This window comes from Salvelinus fontinalis, chromosome 15 (assembly GCF_029448725.1).
Source record: "Salvelinus fontinalis isolate EN_2023a chromosome 15, ASM2944872v1, whole genome shotgun sequence".
Classification (NCBI taxonomy): Eukaryota; Metazoa; Chordata; class Actinopteri; order Salmoniformes; family Salmonidae; genus Salvelinus; species Salvelinus fontinalis.
Genome location: NC_074679.1, coordinates 11922007 through 11937401, shown reverse-complemented (window position 1 = coordinate 11937401; position 15395 = coordinate 11922007). Strand labels below are relative to the sequence as shown.

Genomic DNA, 15395 nt, shown 5'->3' with positions numbered 1-15395 from the left:
CAATACTCCTGTGTATGATTTTAGCATAGTGTTGTGTAGATTCGAAATGTAGCAATACATCTGTGTGGAGAAAGTCAGTACTACAGTATACTGCTGTACTACACATTTCCACCAATCACGTGTGTTTTGAGTACAAGATCAAAAACAAACTCGATGTGGCTTTTCCCTCCTACCCTTTTACATTTTATAGTGAAAAATAAAGTATTTTCCTACAATATCTTAATTTGTGGGGGTCAATTGGTTATTTCATTAAATTGCTCACAATCAAAATGTATTTCAATGAATTTTCCATCCACATTGTCAAAGGATTGTTATTTTATGATGATTATAAGAATATCCATTCAAAGTCTTTGGCTCTTTACTGCCCTTCATTTGGATCAAACAAACAGTCCTCAGCCGTTTAGGAAGTACACATAGAAGTAGTCTTGCTATTAATTACAGTACACACAATGATAAAAGGTAGACTACATTTATTTCCTATATTACAGTGCAACAATCAGCATACAATAGAAGTTAAATCTGAAATGGAAAAATAGCTACAAAGATGACACTGAGGAACGTGTAATGTCAACATTATTTCACTAAACAGAAAATAATAAACAAGGATATCACTCATTATTAAATTGTTAATAAATTATAACTGCTGGTCCACAATGAGATGACGGACTCATAAGAAAGTCAAATATCACCAAATGGAGTCAAGTAATCTAGATATCAAACCTGAAGGACAAAATAACACAATCACACTTACAAACCTTACAAACTTTCAACTTGGTTATAGATGGGTTAGCAGCTAGCTGACGTCATCACGAAAAAGATGTACACGCGTTTCCACGGGGCAGTCGTCAGCGGTGTTTGTTGTGATTCTGGACGGACAGATTGCTAGCAAGAATGACAAACTGCCACGTGGGAAAGTGTAAGTGGCTCGTTTCATCTTGTTCTTGGTACCATGTCTTGTTTTGACTGATTTCATGTCAATAATAATATGGCTAGAATTCGCTAGCTAGCTAAACAACTAACAATGTATTTGAGAGACAAGTGGTCATTGTGCACATTTATGTTTTCAATAAACATTGGAGATTAAATATAGTTTACATGTTGTCAACAATTTAAGCCAACACCGTCTGTTTCGCCCCATTGGTTGTGCACGCATCAGTTTTGTTGCTAAACCAACCCACCTATTAAAATAGTTTGACAATTGCATTTTATATTAGTGGTGAACAGAAAGCGAAATTTCAGACGGTCTTTTCAAACATCTCTTACACATTATCAGAATTTTCACAGTATTATTCCAACCTCATATTGTATCTTTGAAATATGTATAAAACACAGGAAATCATGTTTTTGACTACACTGGGCCTCTTAAATGAGAAGTTCTTAGATGAGAATATATTGTGTCACCATGGCCTACAAATATAGTGCTTGAGGTTTTTTTCTCCATGACATATTCATAGATAATAGGTAGAATCTACCACTGTGTGGCCTTCTCTGTCCCACTATTGTTTGTGGAGATATGTTCTGATGAAGGTTGGCTGCCGGAAAGCTCAGCTATAATTAAGTTACATTTGCATCTGACTGGATGTGTGCAGATACTTTTTCCTGTTTCTCCAACTATGACAAATAAAAAAAATAGAAGATATTCGGGAAAGTGTATATTTTCACAGCACCCCAAAGTGGTTTGTGCTCCACTTAATCTATGGGAGTTGTGGGTTAACAATGACATGTATAATTCAGTATTAGCTCAAATTAAGATGTTATTGTAGATGCAGTATAAAAAATACAAAGTGTAGTAACTAAATGTAACATGTCCCAGCATCACTGCAGCAACACATAATCTGTTCTATTTGGACAATAACACTACGTATGACCTGCTTTATGCTGAACAGGTAAACTCTAAATCCTAATTATACAAGATAACATGTCGACACACTCAGTTATTCCCAGAGCTCATAAAGCCAAATACTTGTAACATTTATTCAATCAAATATAACAGTTCCAACAGTGCTTCCTTTTCATTTAGCAATGAAACAAGGACGTGCAGCTTTGAAACGTGTTTCAATAATATCAAATAGTTTTAAGGCCTCGTAGTAAAAATTGAATTTAAGATGGGATGTATATTGGTCTTTATTTCCACACAGCAAAATAAACAAAACCTACAAAAATGACAGAAATCTACTTTTAAAAAACACAACAAAGATCTAAGTAAAACTTTGAAATGCCCTTGGTGAGATAACTAACCGTTGACCGAGTTTGGGAAACGCTGGGCTATCTGTGCACGTTTTGGTTTTAGCCCTAACATTACACAGCTGATAAAAATGATCAAAGCTTGATCATTAGTTGATTATTCGAATCAGCTGTGTAGTGCTAAGGCAAAAACATGTACCCGTTGGTTTGGGAAACCCTGTGTTAGCCTGAAAGGCTGCTATGATAGAGGGTGCTTCTGCCCTTTTCCGTTTATTTATTGCATTCCTACTGAGCCTATGGACATGGGTGGTCCCTCTGGCTCACTGGAGGAGGTTCTGTAGCATGGCTGTGGCATACGTGGGCCTGGCCTGCTTGCTTTCAATGGCATTTCGCAGGTATGTGATCCCGTCGCAGCGTTCCCAGATCTCCTCAAACTGCCGAGGCAGGATCTCAGCCCCTCTCTTCCGGGTCAGCCCGGTCTCTTCCAGGCTTAGCTCACACATCTCCATGTCGTCTTTCCCTGAGGATGGAGGGAGGGAGATAGAGAGAGACACTGACTGTCAAAACAGGATTTAATAGGGTAGGGAGAATGCATACACAGAGAATATATATGATTGAATAGGGATATTTTCAGGACACATGTACAAAACCATCTACTTGACACACTCATAATTACTGACCAACTAAATGTAATAACTAAAACATGCACTAATACATACTGCGCTTAGAGTTTCATATTACAAACACATCAATGTACATATCCAGAAGATATCAAAGCTGATCCAGCTAGAGGGACCCACCTGCCACCAGCAGGATGGGCTGCTTGTCTGGGTGCAGTTCCAACTGCCTGGCGATCCAGGGCCCGTCAAAGTGGGCGTACCACCAGCCCTTCTTCTTGTTCTGGGGGTCCTTGTACTGGTCAGCGGGCCGGATGAAGGGAATGCGGAAGTATCGTTGCTGGCGGTTCATGGCCATCTCCTGCTGCTGGGTGGCCACGGCCGGGGCCGGGTTCTGTTGGGCTGTATGTGGCGGGTTTGATGTCATTATACTGCCAGATATGATATGTGATCACATTTGGAATTAGGGGTGTTTTTGTTTCGTAAGAGGAGCAATCCTGTGTTGGTCCCGTGTGGCTCAGTTGGTAGAGCATGGCACTTGCAACGGCAGGGTTGTGGGTTTGATTTCCACGGGGGACAAGTATGGAAAAAGAGTATGAAAATGTATGCACTCACTACTGTAAGTCGCTCTGGATAAGAGCGTCTGCTGAATGACTAAAATGTACAATTTTATACAGAGAAGAGTCCATTAATGTTTGAAGCAATTTCCTCTCTGAAGTTAAGAGCATGACTGAGTTGAAGGGGTGAATCTTTGGGTGGTGGAAGTAAGCAAAAACATGAAACTCTGAAAATATGAGACATCAAAGATGAGATAAAATACACAAACGCATGCCATAGGGGGAAGCCAGGTAAGCTGCTTACAAGGCAGACTTTCAAGTACTTGCTTCCTGAAGCCAAACCAAAAGGCAAAGTAAATGGGACCTTCGAGAAAGCTTTCACATCAATAGAGACATATGCAAATACAGGGAAAGCAACTAAATCTGTCTGTTCCTGGGATGAAAAAGAAATGAAGGGCAAACAAGGAGACTGTAGCTTTCATGTGCGTAAAGAATACATTTACTTTAAAAGTGTTTTTTGGGGTCCGAGGTGAATGCATCATGCTTAGCTGGTTTCTGAGCCCGAGATGAATGTATCATGCTTGGCTGTTTTCAAATCAAATCAAATTTTATTGGTCACATACTCAAGGTTAGCAGATGTTATTGCGATTGTAACGAAATGCTTATGCTTCTAGATCCGACAGTGCAGCAGTAACAGGTACTATTTAACAATTCCACAACAAAACCCAATGCACACAATCTAGTAAAGGAATGGGATGAGAATATATAAGTATAAAATATATGGATGAGCAGTGACAGAGCGGCTAAGATGCAATAGATAGTAAAGAATAGATAGTGAAGGGTACAGTACACAGTATACATATGAGTTGAGTAATGCGAGATATGTAAACATTCTTAAAGTGACATTATTAAAGTGACTAGTGTTCCATTTATTAAAATGGCCAATGATATCAAGTCTGTAGGTAGGCAGCCGCCTTTCTGTGCTAGTGGTGGCTGTTTAACAATCTGATGGCCTTGAGATAGATGTTTTTCAATCTCTCTGTTCCAGCTCTGATGCACCTGTACTGACCTCGCCACCTGGATGGAAGCGGGGTGAACAGGCAGTGGCTCGGGTGGTTATTGTCCTTGATGATCTTTTTTGCCTTCCTGTGACATTGGGTGCTGTAGGTGTCTTGGAGGGCAGGTAGTTTGCCCCCGGTGATGCGTTGTGCAGACCGCACCACCCTCTGGAGAGTCCTGCCGTTGTGGGCGGTGCAGTTGTCGTACCAGGCGGAGATACAGCCCGACAGGATGCTCTCAATTGTGTACCTGTAAAAGTTAGTGAGGATTTTCGGTGACAAGCCACATTTTTTCTGCCTCCTGAGGTTGAAGAGGCGATGTTGCGCATTCTTCACCACAGTGTCAGTGTCTGTGTGCATGGACCATTTCAGTTTCTCGGTGTACACCGAGGAACTTTAAAAAACCTTCCACCTTCTCCACTACTGTCCCATCGATGTGGATAGGGGGGTGCTCCCTCTGCTGTTTCCTGAAGTCCATGATCATCTCTTTTGTTTTGCTGACATTGAGTGAGAGGTTATTTTCCTGACACCACACCCCGAGGGCCCTTAATGATGAGTTTGGAGGGTGTTGAATGCATCATGCCTGGCTGTTTTCTGGGTCTGAGGTGAACACAACATGCTTGGCTGTTTTCCAAGGTCCGAGGTGAACGCATCATGCCTGGCTGGTTTCAGGGTCCGAGGTGAACGTATCATGCCTGGCTGGTTTCCGGGTCCGAGGTGAACGCATCATGCCTGGATGGTTTCCGGGTCCGAGGTGAACGCATCATGCCTGGCTGGTTTCCGGTTTCGAGGTGAACGCATCATGCCTGGCTGGTTTCCGGGTCCGAGGTGAACGCATCATGCCTGGCTGGTTTCCGGGTCCGAGGTGAACGCATCATGCCTGGATGGTTTCCGGGTGAGGTGAACGCATCATGCCTGGATGGTTTCCGGGTCCGAGGTGAACGCATCATGCCTGGATGGTTTCCGGGTCCGAGGTGAACGCATCATGCCTGGATGGTTTCCGGGTCCGAGGTGAACGCATCATGCCTGGATGGTTTCCGGGTCCGAGGTGAACGCATCATGCCTGGATGGTTTCCGGGTCCGAGGTGAACGCATCATGCCTGGATGGTTTCCGGGTCCGAGGTGAACGCATCATGCCTGGATGGTTTCCGGGTCCGAGGTGAACGCATCATGCCTGGATGGTTTCCGGGTCCGAGGTGAACGCATCATGCCTGGTTGGTTTCCGGGTCCGAGGTGAACGCATCATGCCTGGCTGGTTTCCGGGTCCGAGGTGAACGCATCATGCCTGGCTGGTTTCCGGGTCCGAGGTGAACGCATCATGCCTGGCTGGTTTCCGGGTCCGAGGTGAACGCATCATGCCTGGATGGTTTCCGGGTCCGAGGTGAACGCATCATGCCTGGCTGGTTTCCGGGTCCGAGGTGAACGCATCATGCCTGGATGGTTTCCGGGTCCGAGGTGAACGCATCATGCCTGGCTGGTTTCCGGGTCCGAGGTGAACGCATCATGCCTGGATGGTTTCCGGGTCCGAGGTGAACGCATCATGCCTGGCTGGTTTCCGGGTCCGAGGTGAACGCATCATGCCTGGATGGTTTCCGGGTCCGAGGTGAACGCATCATGCCTGGCTGGTTTCCGGGTCCGAGGTGAACGCATCATGGGTGGATGGTTTCCTGGTTCGAGGTGAACGCATCATGGGTGGATGGTTTCCGGGTTCGAGGTGAACGCATCATGCCTGGATGGTTTCCGGTTTCGAGGTGAACGCATCATGCCTGGTTGGTTTCCGGGTCCGAGGTGAACGCATCATGCCTGGATGGTTTCCGGGTCCGAGGTGAACGCATCATGCCTGGATGGTTTCCGGGTCCGAGGTGAACGCATCATGCCTGGCTGGTTTCCGGGTCCGAGGTGAACGCATCATGCCTGGCTGGTTTCCGGGTCCGAGGTGAACGCATCATGCCTGGCTGGTTTCCGGGTCCGAGGTGAACGCATCATGCCTGGCTGGTTTCCGGGTCCGAGGTGAACGCATCATGCCTGGATGGTTTCCGGGTCCGAGGTGAACGCATCATGCCTGGCTGGTTTCCGGGTTCGAGGTGAACGCATCATGCCTGGCTGGTGTCCGGGTCCGAGGTGAACGCATCATGCCTGGATGGTTTCCGGGTCCGAGGTGAACGCATCATGCCTGGCTGGTTTCCGGGTCCGTGGTGAACGCATCATGCCTGGCTGGTTTCTGGGTCTGAGGTGAATACATAATTCTTGGCTGGTTTCTGGGTCTGAGGTGAATACATAATTCTTGGCTGGTTGGAGCGAGTGGTCATGGTAGTGCACCACTAAACCCGATGAGGCGTCGTGGCAGCTGAGTCTTTTTGGACGGGAGCTACAGAGCCGGGCTTTTTAGAATAAAAATTGAATGTCTGAAAAGAACATGCGGGCTGTTTATAAAATGTGCATTAATCCTCCTCCATCATCATGAGAAGAGATGACGCCATGGACACCCCTGTTTTTACCGTCTAGGGCTCACTGGAGCATTGCTGATTTTTCTTGCTTCTATTCCATGTTAATACAACAGGAATGCAAATATGTGACATTTTCCCATTTTAAAAGCTTGCCAGACACATTGGTCAAGTAGTGTTGTCATGATACCAGAATTTTGACTGATACGATACAGTTTTAATATCACAATACTCGATACCATCATGATACCAAACTGATACCACAGCAAATAAAAGAAGGCATATTAACCAAAGTGACAGAATGGCACTTGATCCAGACAGATAACTCTGCTCCCCCTACAATCGCTGGGCATCTTTTCAGTTCAACATCATTTCATTTGAAAAAGGTTACATAAAAATATTTTAGAGACAGTTGATTAATTAATGCATACATGGCTATATAAATCATACGCTCAATTTTACTTTGTTTTTTACCAATCTAACTACATAACAGTAATAATTTATTTGAATGGTAAATCTCTATTGATAAACTGGGTCAAGGCCTGGGTCAAGGCCTATTCACAATACAGGTGAATGCATATTCAATAGTAGTCTGTGCATGCATTGAGTTACTGAGCCTGTTTTGGCTGATTTCATGGGGCTTCAGATGACAATCTGTTTCCCTTCCATTTGGAACTTGTGTTGTACTGATCAACATTTGCTTAGAAATATCTTCTTTTAGAAAAGTGTGCCCTGTCTCTTTAACCAGTAAGAACGTCATTGACGAGGCCAGAGGGTGCCGGCCCGTCAGAGCCCTATTCACACACACAGTTTGTTCAATAGATAAACTTTGGAAGAAAGAGACTGATGAAGTGGATAAATAAAGTTTGTCGCAATCAGCTTTGAAATCAGCATATTTTGCGTTATGGTTTGCATATTATCACAAACAAAGTACTGATGTTCTAGTAAGGGAAGTTATCCTACAAAGCTGGAAGCTAACGGTATCTTCTTGCATTGTAACGTGTTCTAGCTGGTAAGGACATTGTTTTGCCATTAGCTTCAACAGTTCTACATGTCGTCTTGCATTATTCAAGTGTGTTAACTTCTGTGCAGCATGAGGGAGGAGCTAACATGATGCAGGCTAAGTGGAGCTTGAGGGAGGAGCTAACATGATGCAGACTCCCAGTGAAGGCTAAGTGGAGCATGAGTGAGGAGCTAACATGATGCAGACTCCTAGCGCAGGCTAAGTGGAGCATGAGAGAGGAGCTAACATGATGCAGACTCCTAGCGCAGGCTAAGTGGAGCATGAGGGAGGAGCTAACATGATGCAGACTCCCAGCGCAGGCTAAGTGGAGCATGAGTGAGGAGCTAACATGATGCAGACTCCCAGCGCAGGCTAAGTGGAGCATGAGGGAGGAGCTAACATGATGCAGACTCCTAGCGCAGGCTAAGTGGAGCATGAGGGAGGAGCTAACATGATGCAGACTCCCAGCGCAGGCTAAGTGGAGCATGAGGGAGGAGCTAACATGATGCAGACTCCCAGCGAAGGCTAAGTGGAGCATGAGGGAGGAGCTAACATGATGCAGACTCCCAGCGCAGGCTAAGTGGAGCATGAGTGAGGAGCTAACATGATGCAGACTCCCAGCGCAGGCTAAGTGGAGCATGAGGGAGGAGCTAACATGATGCAGACTCCCAGCGGAGGCTAAGTGGAGCATGAGGGAGGAGCTAACATGATGCGGCCCAAACTCCCAGTGCAGGCTAAGTGGAGCATGAGGGAGGAGCTAACATGATGCAGACTCCCAGCGCAGGCTAAGTGGAGCATGAGGGAGGAGCTAACATGATGCAGACTCCCAGCGCAGGCTAAGTGGAGCATGAGGGAGGAGCTAACATGATGCAGACTCCCAGCGCAGGGTAAGTGGAGCATGAGGGAGGAGCTAACATGATGCGGCCCAAACTCCCAGTGCAGGCTAAGTGGAGCATGAGGGAGGAGCTAACATGATGCGGCCCAAACTCCCAGTGCAGGCTAAGTGGAGCAGGCACAGTGCTTTTGTCCTATAAGGGGGACATTGGCTGCGCTGATAGACAGACTTGATCTGTGAAACACATTTAACAAAAGTATTGTTCTAGTATTGAAAAAGTAGCGACGTTTCGTGAATATCGTGCAGAAAGAAATAAAAAACAGATGAAAGAAACTGATAAAAAAGGATGCTACTGTAGAAAACGCGGAGTCCTTCATGGACACAAATTGTGATAGCGGGGTTAAGCCAGAACACGTTAATGTCTGAACACAATCCTGAGTTGAGGAGGGCAGTCTACAGTAGCACAACATCCCAGGACGGGGAATCTCACCGTAGTCAGTGATAGATTTGGGGGCTCTCTGCTCAGCAGCTGTGTCACGCTTCTTGTTCTTGGATTTCCAGGCGTGGTAGACCTTGAGACGGCGATGGAACTCCTCCCTGCATGCCGCCAGCAGCTCAATATCTACACAGGGATGACAACAGTAAATTAAACGTGCTTAAGGTTGTAGGAGTAGGCCCTTCTCTTTTATGCCTCCATTAATGTAATTTCTGTGAAACAAATGTGGAGTATTTTCTATACCACCTTTACCAATAAAATATAGATTGGAAAAAAATATAAACGATAAACGCAACATGTAAAGTGTTGGTCCCATGTTTCATGAGCTGAAATAAAAGATACCATACAGTTTCCATACGCCCAAAAATATTATTTCTCAAAAATGTTGTGCACAAATTTGTTTACATTCGTGTTAGTGAGCATTTCTCCTTTACCAAGTTAATCCATCCACCTGATAGGTTTGGCATATCAAGAAGCTGATTAAACATGATCATTACACAGGTGCACCTTTGTCTATACAATGCCACAGAGGTCTCAAGTTGATGGAGAATGCAATTGACATGATGACCGCAGGAATGTCCACCAGAGCTCTTTCCAAAGAATCAAATGTTAATTTCTCTACCATAAGCCGCCTCGAACGTCGTTTTAGGGAATTTGGCAGTACCTCCAACAGGCCTCAACCTCAGACCACCTATAACCATGCCAGCCCAGGACCGCCACATCCGGCTTCTTCACCTGTGGGATCATCTGAGACCAGCTACCCCGACAGCTGATGATCTGTTGGTTGGCACAACCAAAGAATTTATGCACAAAACTGTCAGAAAATGTCTCAGGGAAGCTCATCTGCATGCTCGTCGCCTCATCAGGGTCTTGACCTGACTGCAGTTCGGCGTCAGTGGGCAAATGCTCACCTTCACTGGCATGCTGGAGAAGTGTGCTCTTCACAGATTAATCCCGGTTTCAACTGTACTGGGCAGATGGCAGACAGTGTGTACGGTGTCGTGTGGGCAAGTGATTTTTATGTCAACGTTTTGAACAGAATGCCCCGTGGTGGAGGTGAGTTTATGGTATGGGCAGGCATAAGCTACGGACAACAAACACAATTGCATTTTATCGATGGCAATTTGAATGCACAGAGATACCGTGACAAGATCCTGAGGCCCATTGTGGTGCCCTTCATCTGCCGCCATCACCTCACAGACCCATGTCGCAAGGTCCCAGTTGGCCTGCATACTCACCAGACATGTCACGCATTAAGCCTGTTTGGGATGCTCTGGATCGACCCATATGACAGCGTGTTCCAGTTCCTGCCATTATCCAGGAACTTCACATATACATTGAAGAAGAGTGGGACAACATTCCACAGGTCACAATCAACAGCCTGATAAACTCTATGCAAAGGAGATGTGTATCGCTGCATGAGGCAAATGGTGGTCACACCAGATACTGATAGGTTTTCTGATCCACGGCCCTATTTTTTTTTTTAACGGTATCTGTGACCAACATAAGCATATCTGCATTCCCAGTCATGTGAAATTAATAGATTAGGGCCTCATTTATATATTTCAATTGACACATTTCCTTATTTGAACTATAACATTTTTGCATGTTGCGATTATATTTTTGTTCAGTATAATTTCTGTGAATCAAATGGAGTATTTTCTATACCTCCTTTACCAATAAAATGTTGGTTATATCGATATAGTTTGAACATTCACAACTGGCCCAATGGACAGTGAACAGGTAAGTCTACACTTACATACAGTCGTTGCAATGTTTTTTATAAACAGATATATCGATATGGAAAAATGCAAATGATATCGATACAGATTTTCCATATCGGTGCCCATCACTAGGTACACATGTAATAATATTCAAGGTAATACTCAAGTTTTAATCTGCACCGGTCAGGAAACGACAAACATTAAAATTGGGGGTTGTGGACATAGGTCACAAAATTCAGTTTTCCTCACAGTGAAAATGCAAGGAGAGAAAGCTGCAACAGGATGGGTGTAAATCATTCAAAAGGGACGTGGAGAACGTAACAAAATCGTTACAACCCTCCAGATTTAATTTCCATCACAATTAATGCATTAGACAATTAGACAGTTTCCCATCCACTCATATAGGGGACTTCAGGGCTGTGAACTAAATGAATCGGGCTATTAGCAGAACTGTTGGTCCGGAGCGCTCCCTAACTGCCAGCTGGCCTATTCATCTGTTGACATGTGGATTCAGACAGACGGTAGACTCTCCTCCATGTTTTACTACTGAAACTGCCACAGAGAGCAAAACACTGTAATCCACCATAATGGTAATCATTTCATCGTCTGCCATCGGACTGCATCCTTATTAACGTAGCAGCTGTGCGTACACTCTCCCGTCGGCCCTGGTCGACATAGAATTTCCGTCAGTTTTGCCCAGCTGCAATCTCCTCGAAATTACCCTTTGGCTGTCCCTGAAAACTATAGGAGAAATCACACCAAGGCAGGAAACTCAAGAGCGGGGCGAAAAAAACTAAAAACATACCACACTTTTGAAGAGGTTACATTACTGAAAACACGGCCAGATGTTCAATTATTAACAGAGGGGCTGCATTAATGATGGCGTGAGTGATGGAGGTGCACAGAGCAGGATCAAGAATCTCCCCGAGAGCTCAACACCTTGCCTGTTTCTCCCAGGGCTTTTTCAGAGTAGCATAGTGAATGGAAGGGGCCCCATGCTGATAGTAGCCCTTCAGGGCTGGTAGTGGTGAGAGGGGTTGTGGGGAAAGTCTTACCGCACGAGGTGTTGATGACGTCCCGCAGCTCGGCGTATTTCCACTTGCTCAGGTCGTACTTCTTCACGCCACCGGCTTTGAGTGCCTGCACCTGTGAACCCCTGCAGTCTCGGCAAGCAAGGGAGAGAAGAGAGGAAGTCAATTTAATCGTAATTGAACATCTGACAGGTCCGAGCAGTGGGACGTCTCGGAATCCCAGCTCGGATTGGCGCACCATAGTGCTGTGGTCATGTTCAGAAACTAAACTACTGGTAACAATCAGAGAAGTTATCAAGTGCTAAGTTGGGAAAAAAGGGGGAAATCTGTCTGTAGGGTAGCCGGACTGCATGTATATGCCCATTTCACCCTATAACCTACTCCCTAGTCCCCCCAAAAAAGAAAGTCTGGTCAAAATGTTAAAACGTGTATTTTTCCATATGTGTTTTACTAAAATCAACTATAAATGCATTGAGCTCATTGTTTGATGAAATAAGACAAGTAACTCAAGAGGGAGCCAGAGATCAAGATAACCTGACCATTCTCCCGCTCCTACTGGCTTTCGCAGGTTCTACTGTTTCTCTCCTGAAGTTGCTGGTAATACGCTACACGAGGAATCGGCAACCTTTCATGTGGAATTCCAATTTATCTTCCCATTTCTACCGATCCGCGTACCAGTTATGGTTTTCATATGCACATTTTTGTGGAACAGTTTAATTTAATTTCTAATAATGTCTTCGTATCTCGAAATCATTGTCATGTGGTTTATTAAAATTCTATCAAAATCTAAATTAAAATTCTACAAACCTAAAAAGTAACTTCTATTGCCATTTCCAACTACGTAAAAATAGCCTTTAAAGCCAACAAATAAAAACATTGTAGCCTGCAGGGAAAAAATATCCTGATAAAAATAAATATTCTGTAAATCACATTGGCTACATTGCAACAAACTTGAAACATTGTATCCATTAACTTGGGTCCCTCCAGAAGCCGGAGCGAGCGAACTTGCAACATTATAAAATATTCTGGCCCAGTGAGCTCGGGCCAATTTGAGCAAGGGATAAAAAGTAATAAGGTAGGCCTATTTCATGACATTTCCACGATCAGAGAGCTGGAAAGATTTTTCAAATACATTGTCATTCTCAATGGATGTAAAAACAGACTTCATTCGCTTGATGTTTGAGGTATAGAAAACATTACTTTGAGAAGCTCCACAGCTCATTAGCGGTGGTGAGTTAAGCCAAACAGAAGTACTATAAGATCCCCAAATGGGCACATTTATATGCCTACATTTGTACGCGGGCCAGTTACCCTATAGGCCTAATTCTATGTGTAATCAGGTGCGTGTCCTTACTCAAAATTGACAGGAGTGCTCAAAACAAAAGACAGTGACTAAATTTACAATTTTTTTAAGTGGAATTAAATAAACCAAAATGTTTCTTAAAAGTGTAGCATAAGTTGTGCACTCTACAAACAATGTGTCCACATCGACAGTGAGAACAGTAAAAGACTGGAATAATAATAAATTGAATGCATTAACAGAAATAACCGTAACCAAACAAACATTGTAGAACAGAAATTATAGGAATTAATGGTAAATGTACTACTGGTGATGTACGTAATGGAGAATTGGTAGACACTAACTTTCACACAATGAAGTTATGAAAAAATGAATGTGCACAAATTTGCGTGAGCGTGCGCATTCTGGAGATGAAAATTGTACATCTCAGCCACACGCCGCTTCTTTGACTGTGCCATCCCCGTGGCCTCCACAACGGATTAGTCTCGGCCTCCACAACGGATTAGTTCACGGAGATGGGCGCGAATAAGATAGGTGTCTCATGTGCCCCAAAAAAGTATATATTTGATTTATACATAGTACCAGTGAAAAGTTTGGAGACACCTACTCATTCAAGGGTTTTTTCGAAATTTTTTGACTATTTTCTACATTGTAGAGTAATAGTGAAGACATCAAAACTATGAATAAACACAATTGGGATCATATAGTAACCAAACAGGTGTTAAATCAAAATATATTTTATATTTGATTATCTTCAAATAGGCACTCTGTCTTGACAGCTTTGCACACTCTTGCCATTCTCTCAACCAGCTTCACCAGGAATGCTTTTCCAAAAGTCTTGAAGGAGTTCCCACATATGCTAAGCACCTGTTGGCTGCTTTTCCTTCACTCCGCGGTCCGGCTCATCCCAAACCACCTTAATTTGGTTGAGAGGTTGGGGGATTGTGGAGGCCAGGTCATCTGATGCAGCACTCCATCACTCTCCTTTCTTGGTAAAATAACCCTTACACAGCCTGGAGGTGTGTTGGGTCATTATCCTGTTGAAAAACCAATGATAGTCCCAATAAGCCCAAACCAGATGGGATGGCATATCACTGCAGAATGCTGTGGTAGCCATGCTGGTTAAGTGTGCCTTGAATTCTAAATAAATCACTGACAGTGTCACCATCAAAGCACCCCCACACCGTAACACCTCCTCCTTCATGCTTTACGTGAGAAATACACATGCGAAGATCATCCGTTCAGACACACCGCGTCTCACAAAGACATGTCGGTTGTAACCAAAAATCTCCAATTTGGACTCCAGACCAAAGGACAAATTTCCACCAGTCTAATGTCCATTGCTTGTGTTTCTTGGCCCAAGCAAGTCTCTTCTTCTTATTGGTGTCCTTTAGAGGAGGTATCTTTACAGCAATTCGTCCATGAAGGCCTGGTTCACACAGTCTCCTCTGACCAGCTGATGTTGAGATGTGTCTGTTACTTGAACTCTGTAAAGCATTTATTTGGGCTGCAATTTGAGGATGGGAACTAATGAACTCATCCTCTGCAGCAGAGGTAACTCTGCATCTTCCATTCCTGTGGCGGTCCTCATGAGAGCCAGTTTCATCATAGCGCTTGATGCTTATTGCGACTGCACTAGAAGAAACTTTCAACATTCTTTACATTTTCTGGATTGACTGACCTTCATGTCTTAAAGTAATGATGGACCGCCATTTCTCTTTGCCTATTTGAGCTGATCTTGCCATAAAATGGACTTGGTCTTTTACCAAATAGGGCTATGATCTGTATGCCACCCCTACCTTGTCACAACACAACTGATTGGCTCAAACGCATTAAGGAAAGAAATTCCAAAAATACATTTTTAAGGCGGCACACCTCGACAACAGCAAGTGAAATTGCAGGGTGCCAAATTCAAAACAACAGAAATCCCATAATTAAAATTCCTTAAACATACAAGTATTATACACCATTTTAAAGATAAACTTCTTGTAAATCCAACCAGTGTCCGATTTCAAAAAGGCTTTACAGTGAAAGTACACCACGCGATTATGTTAGGTCAGAGTCTAGTCACAGAAAACCATACAGCCATTTTACAGCCAAGGAGAGGGCTCACAAAAGTAAGAAATAGCGATTAAATTAATCACTA

At 44.1% G+C, this 15395-nt stretch overlaps 1 protein-coding gene across 2 annotated transcripts in view; it reads right to left on the bottom strand.

Moving 5' to 3' along the window:
• Positions 1-453: 453 nt before the first annotated feature.
• LOC129811412 (unconventional myosin-VI-like) overlaps positions 454-15395 on the bottom strand; it is a 106157-nt gene continuing 91215 nt past the window's right edge. For both annotated transcript variants that reach the window (XM_055862697.1, XM_055862698.1), the window contains 4 exons: positions 11974-12074; positions 9189-9320; positions 2985-3203; positions 454-2704 (listed from right to left, as the gene is read on the bottom strand). In XM_055862697.1, coding sequence (XP_055718672.1) covers positions 2505-2704; positions 2985-3203; positions 9189-9320; positions 11974-12074 — 652 coding nt within the window. In that variant the 3' untranslated portion in view covers positions 454-2504. The remainder of the gene's footprint in view (positions 2705-2984; positions 3204-9188; positions 9321-11973; positions 12075-15395) is intronic.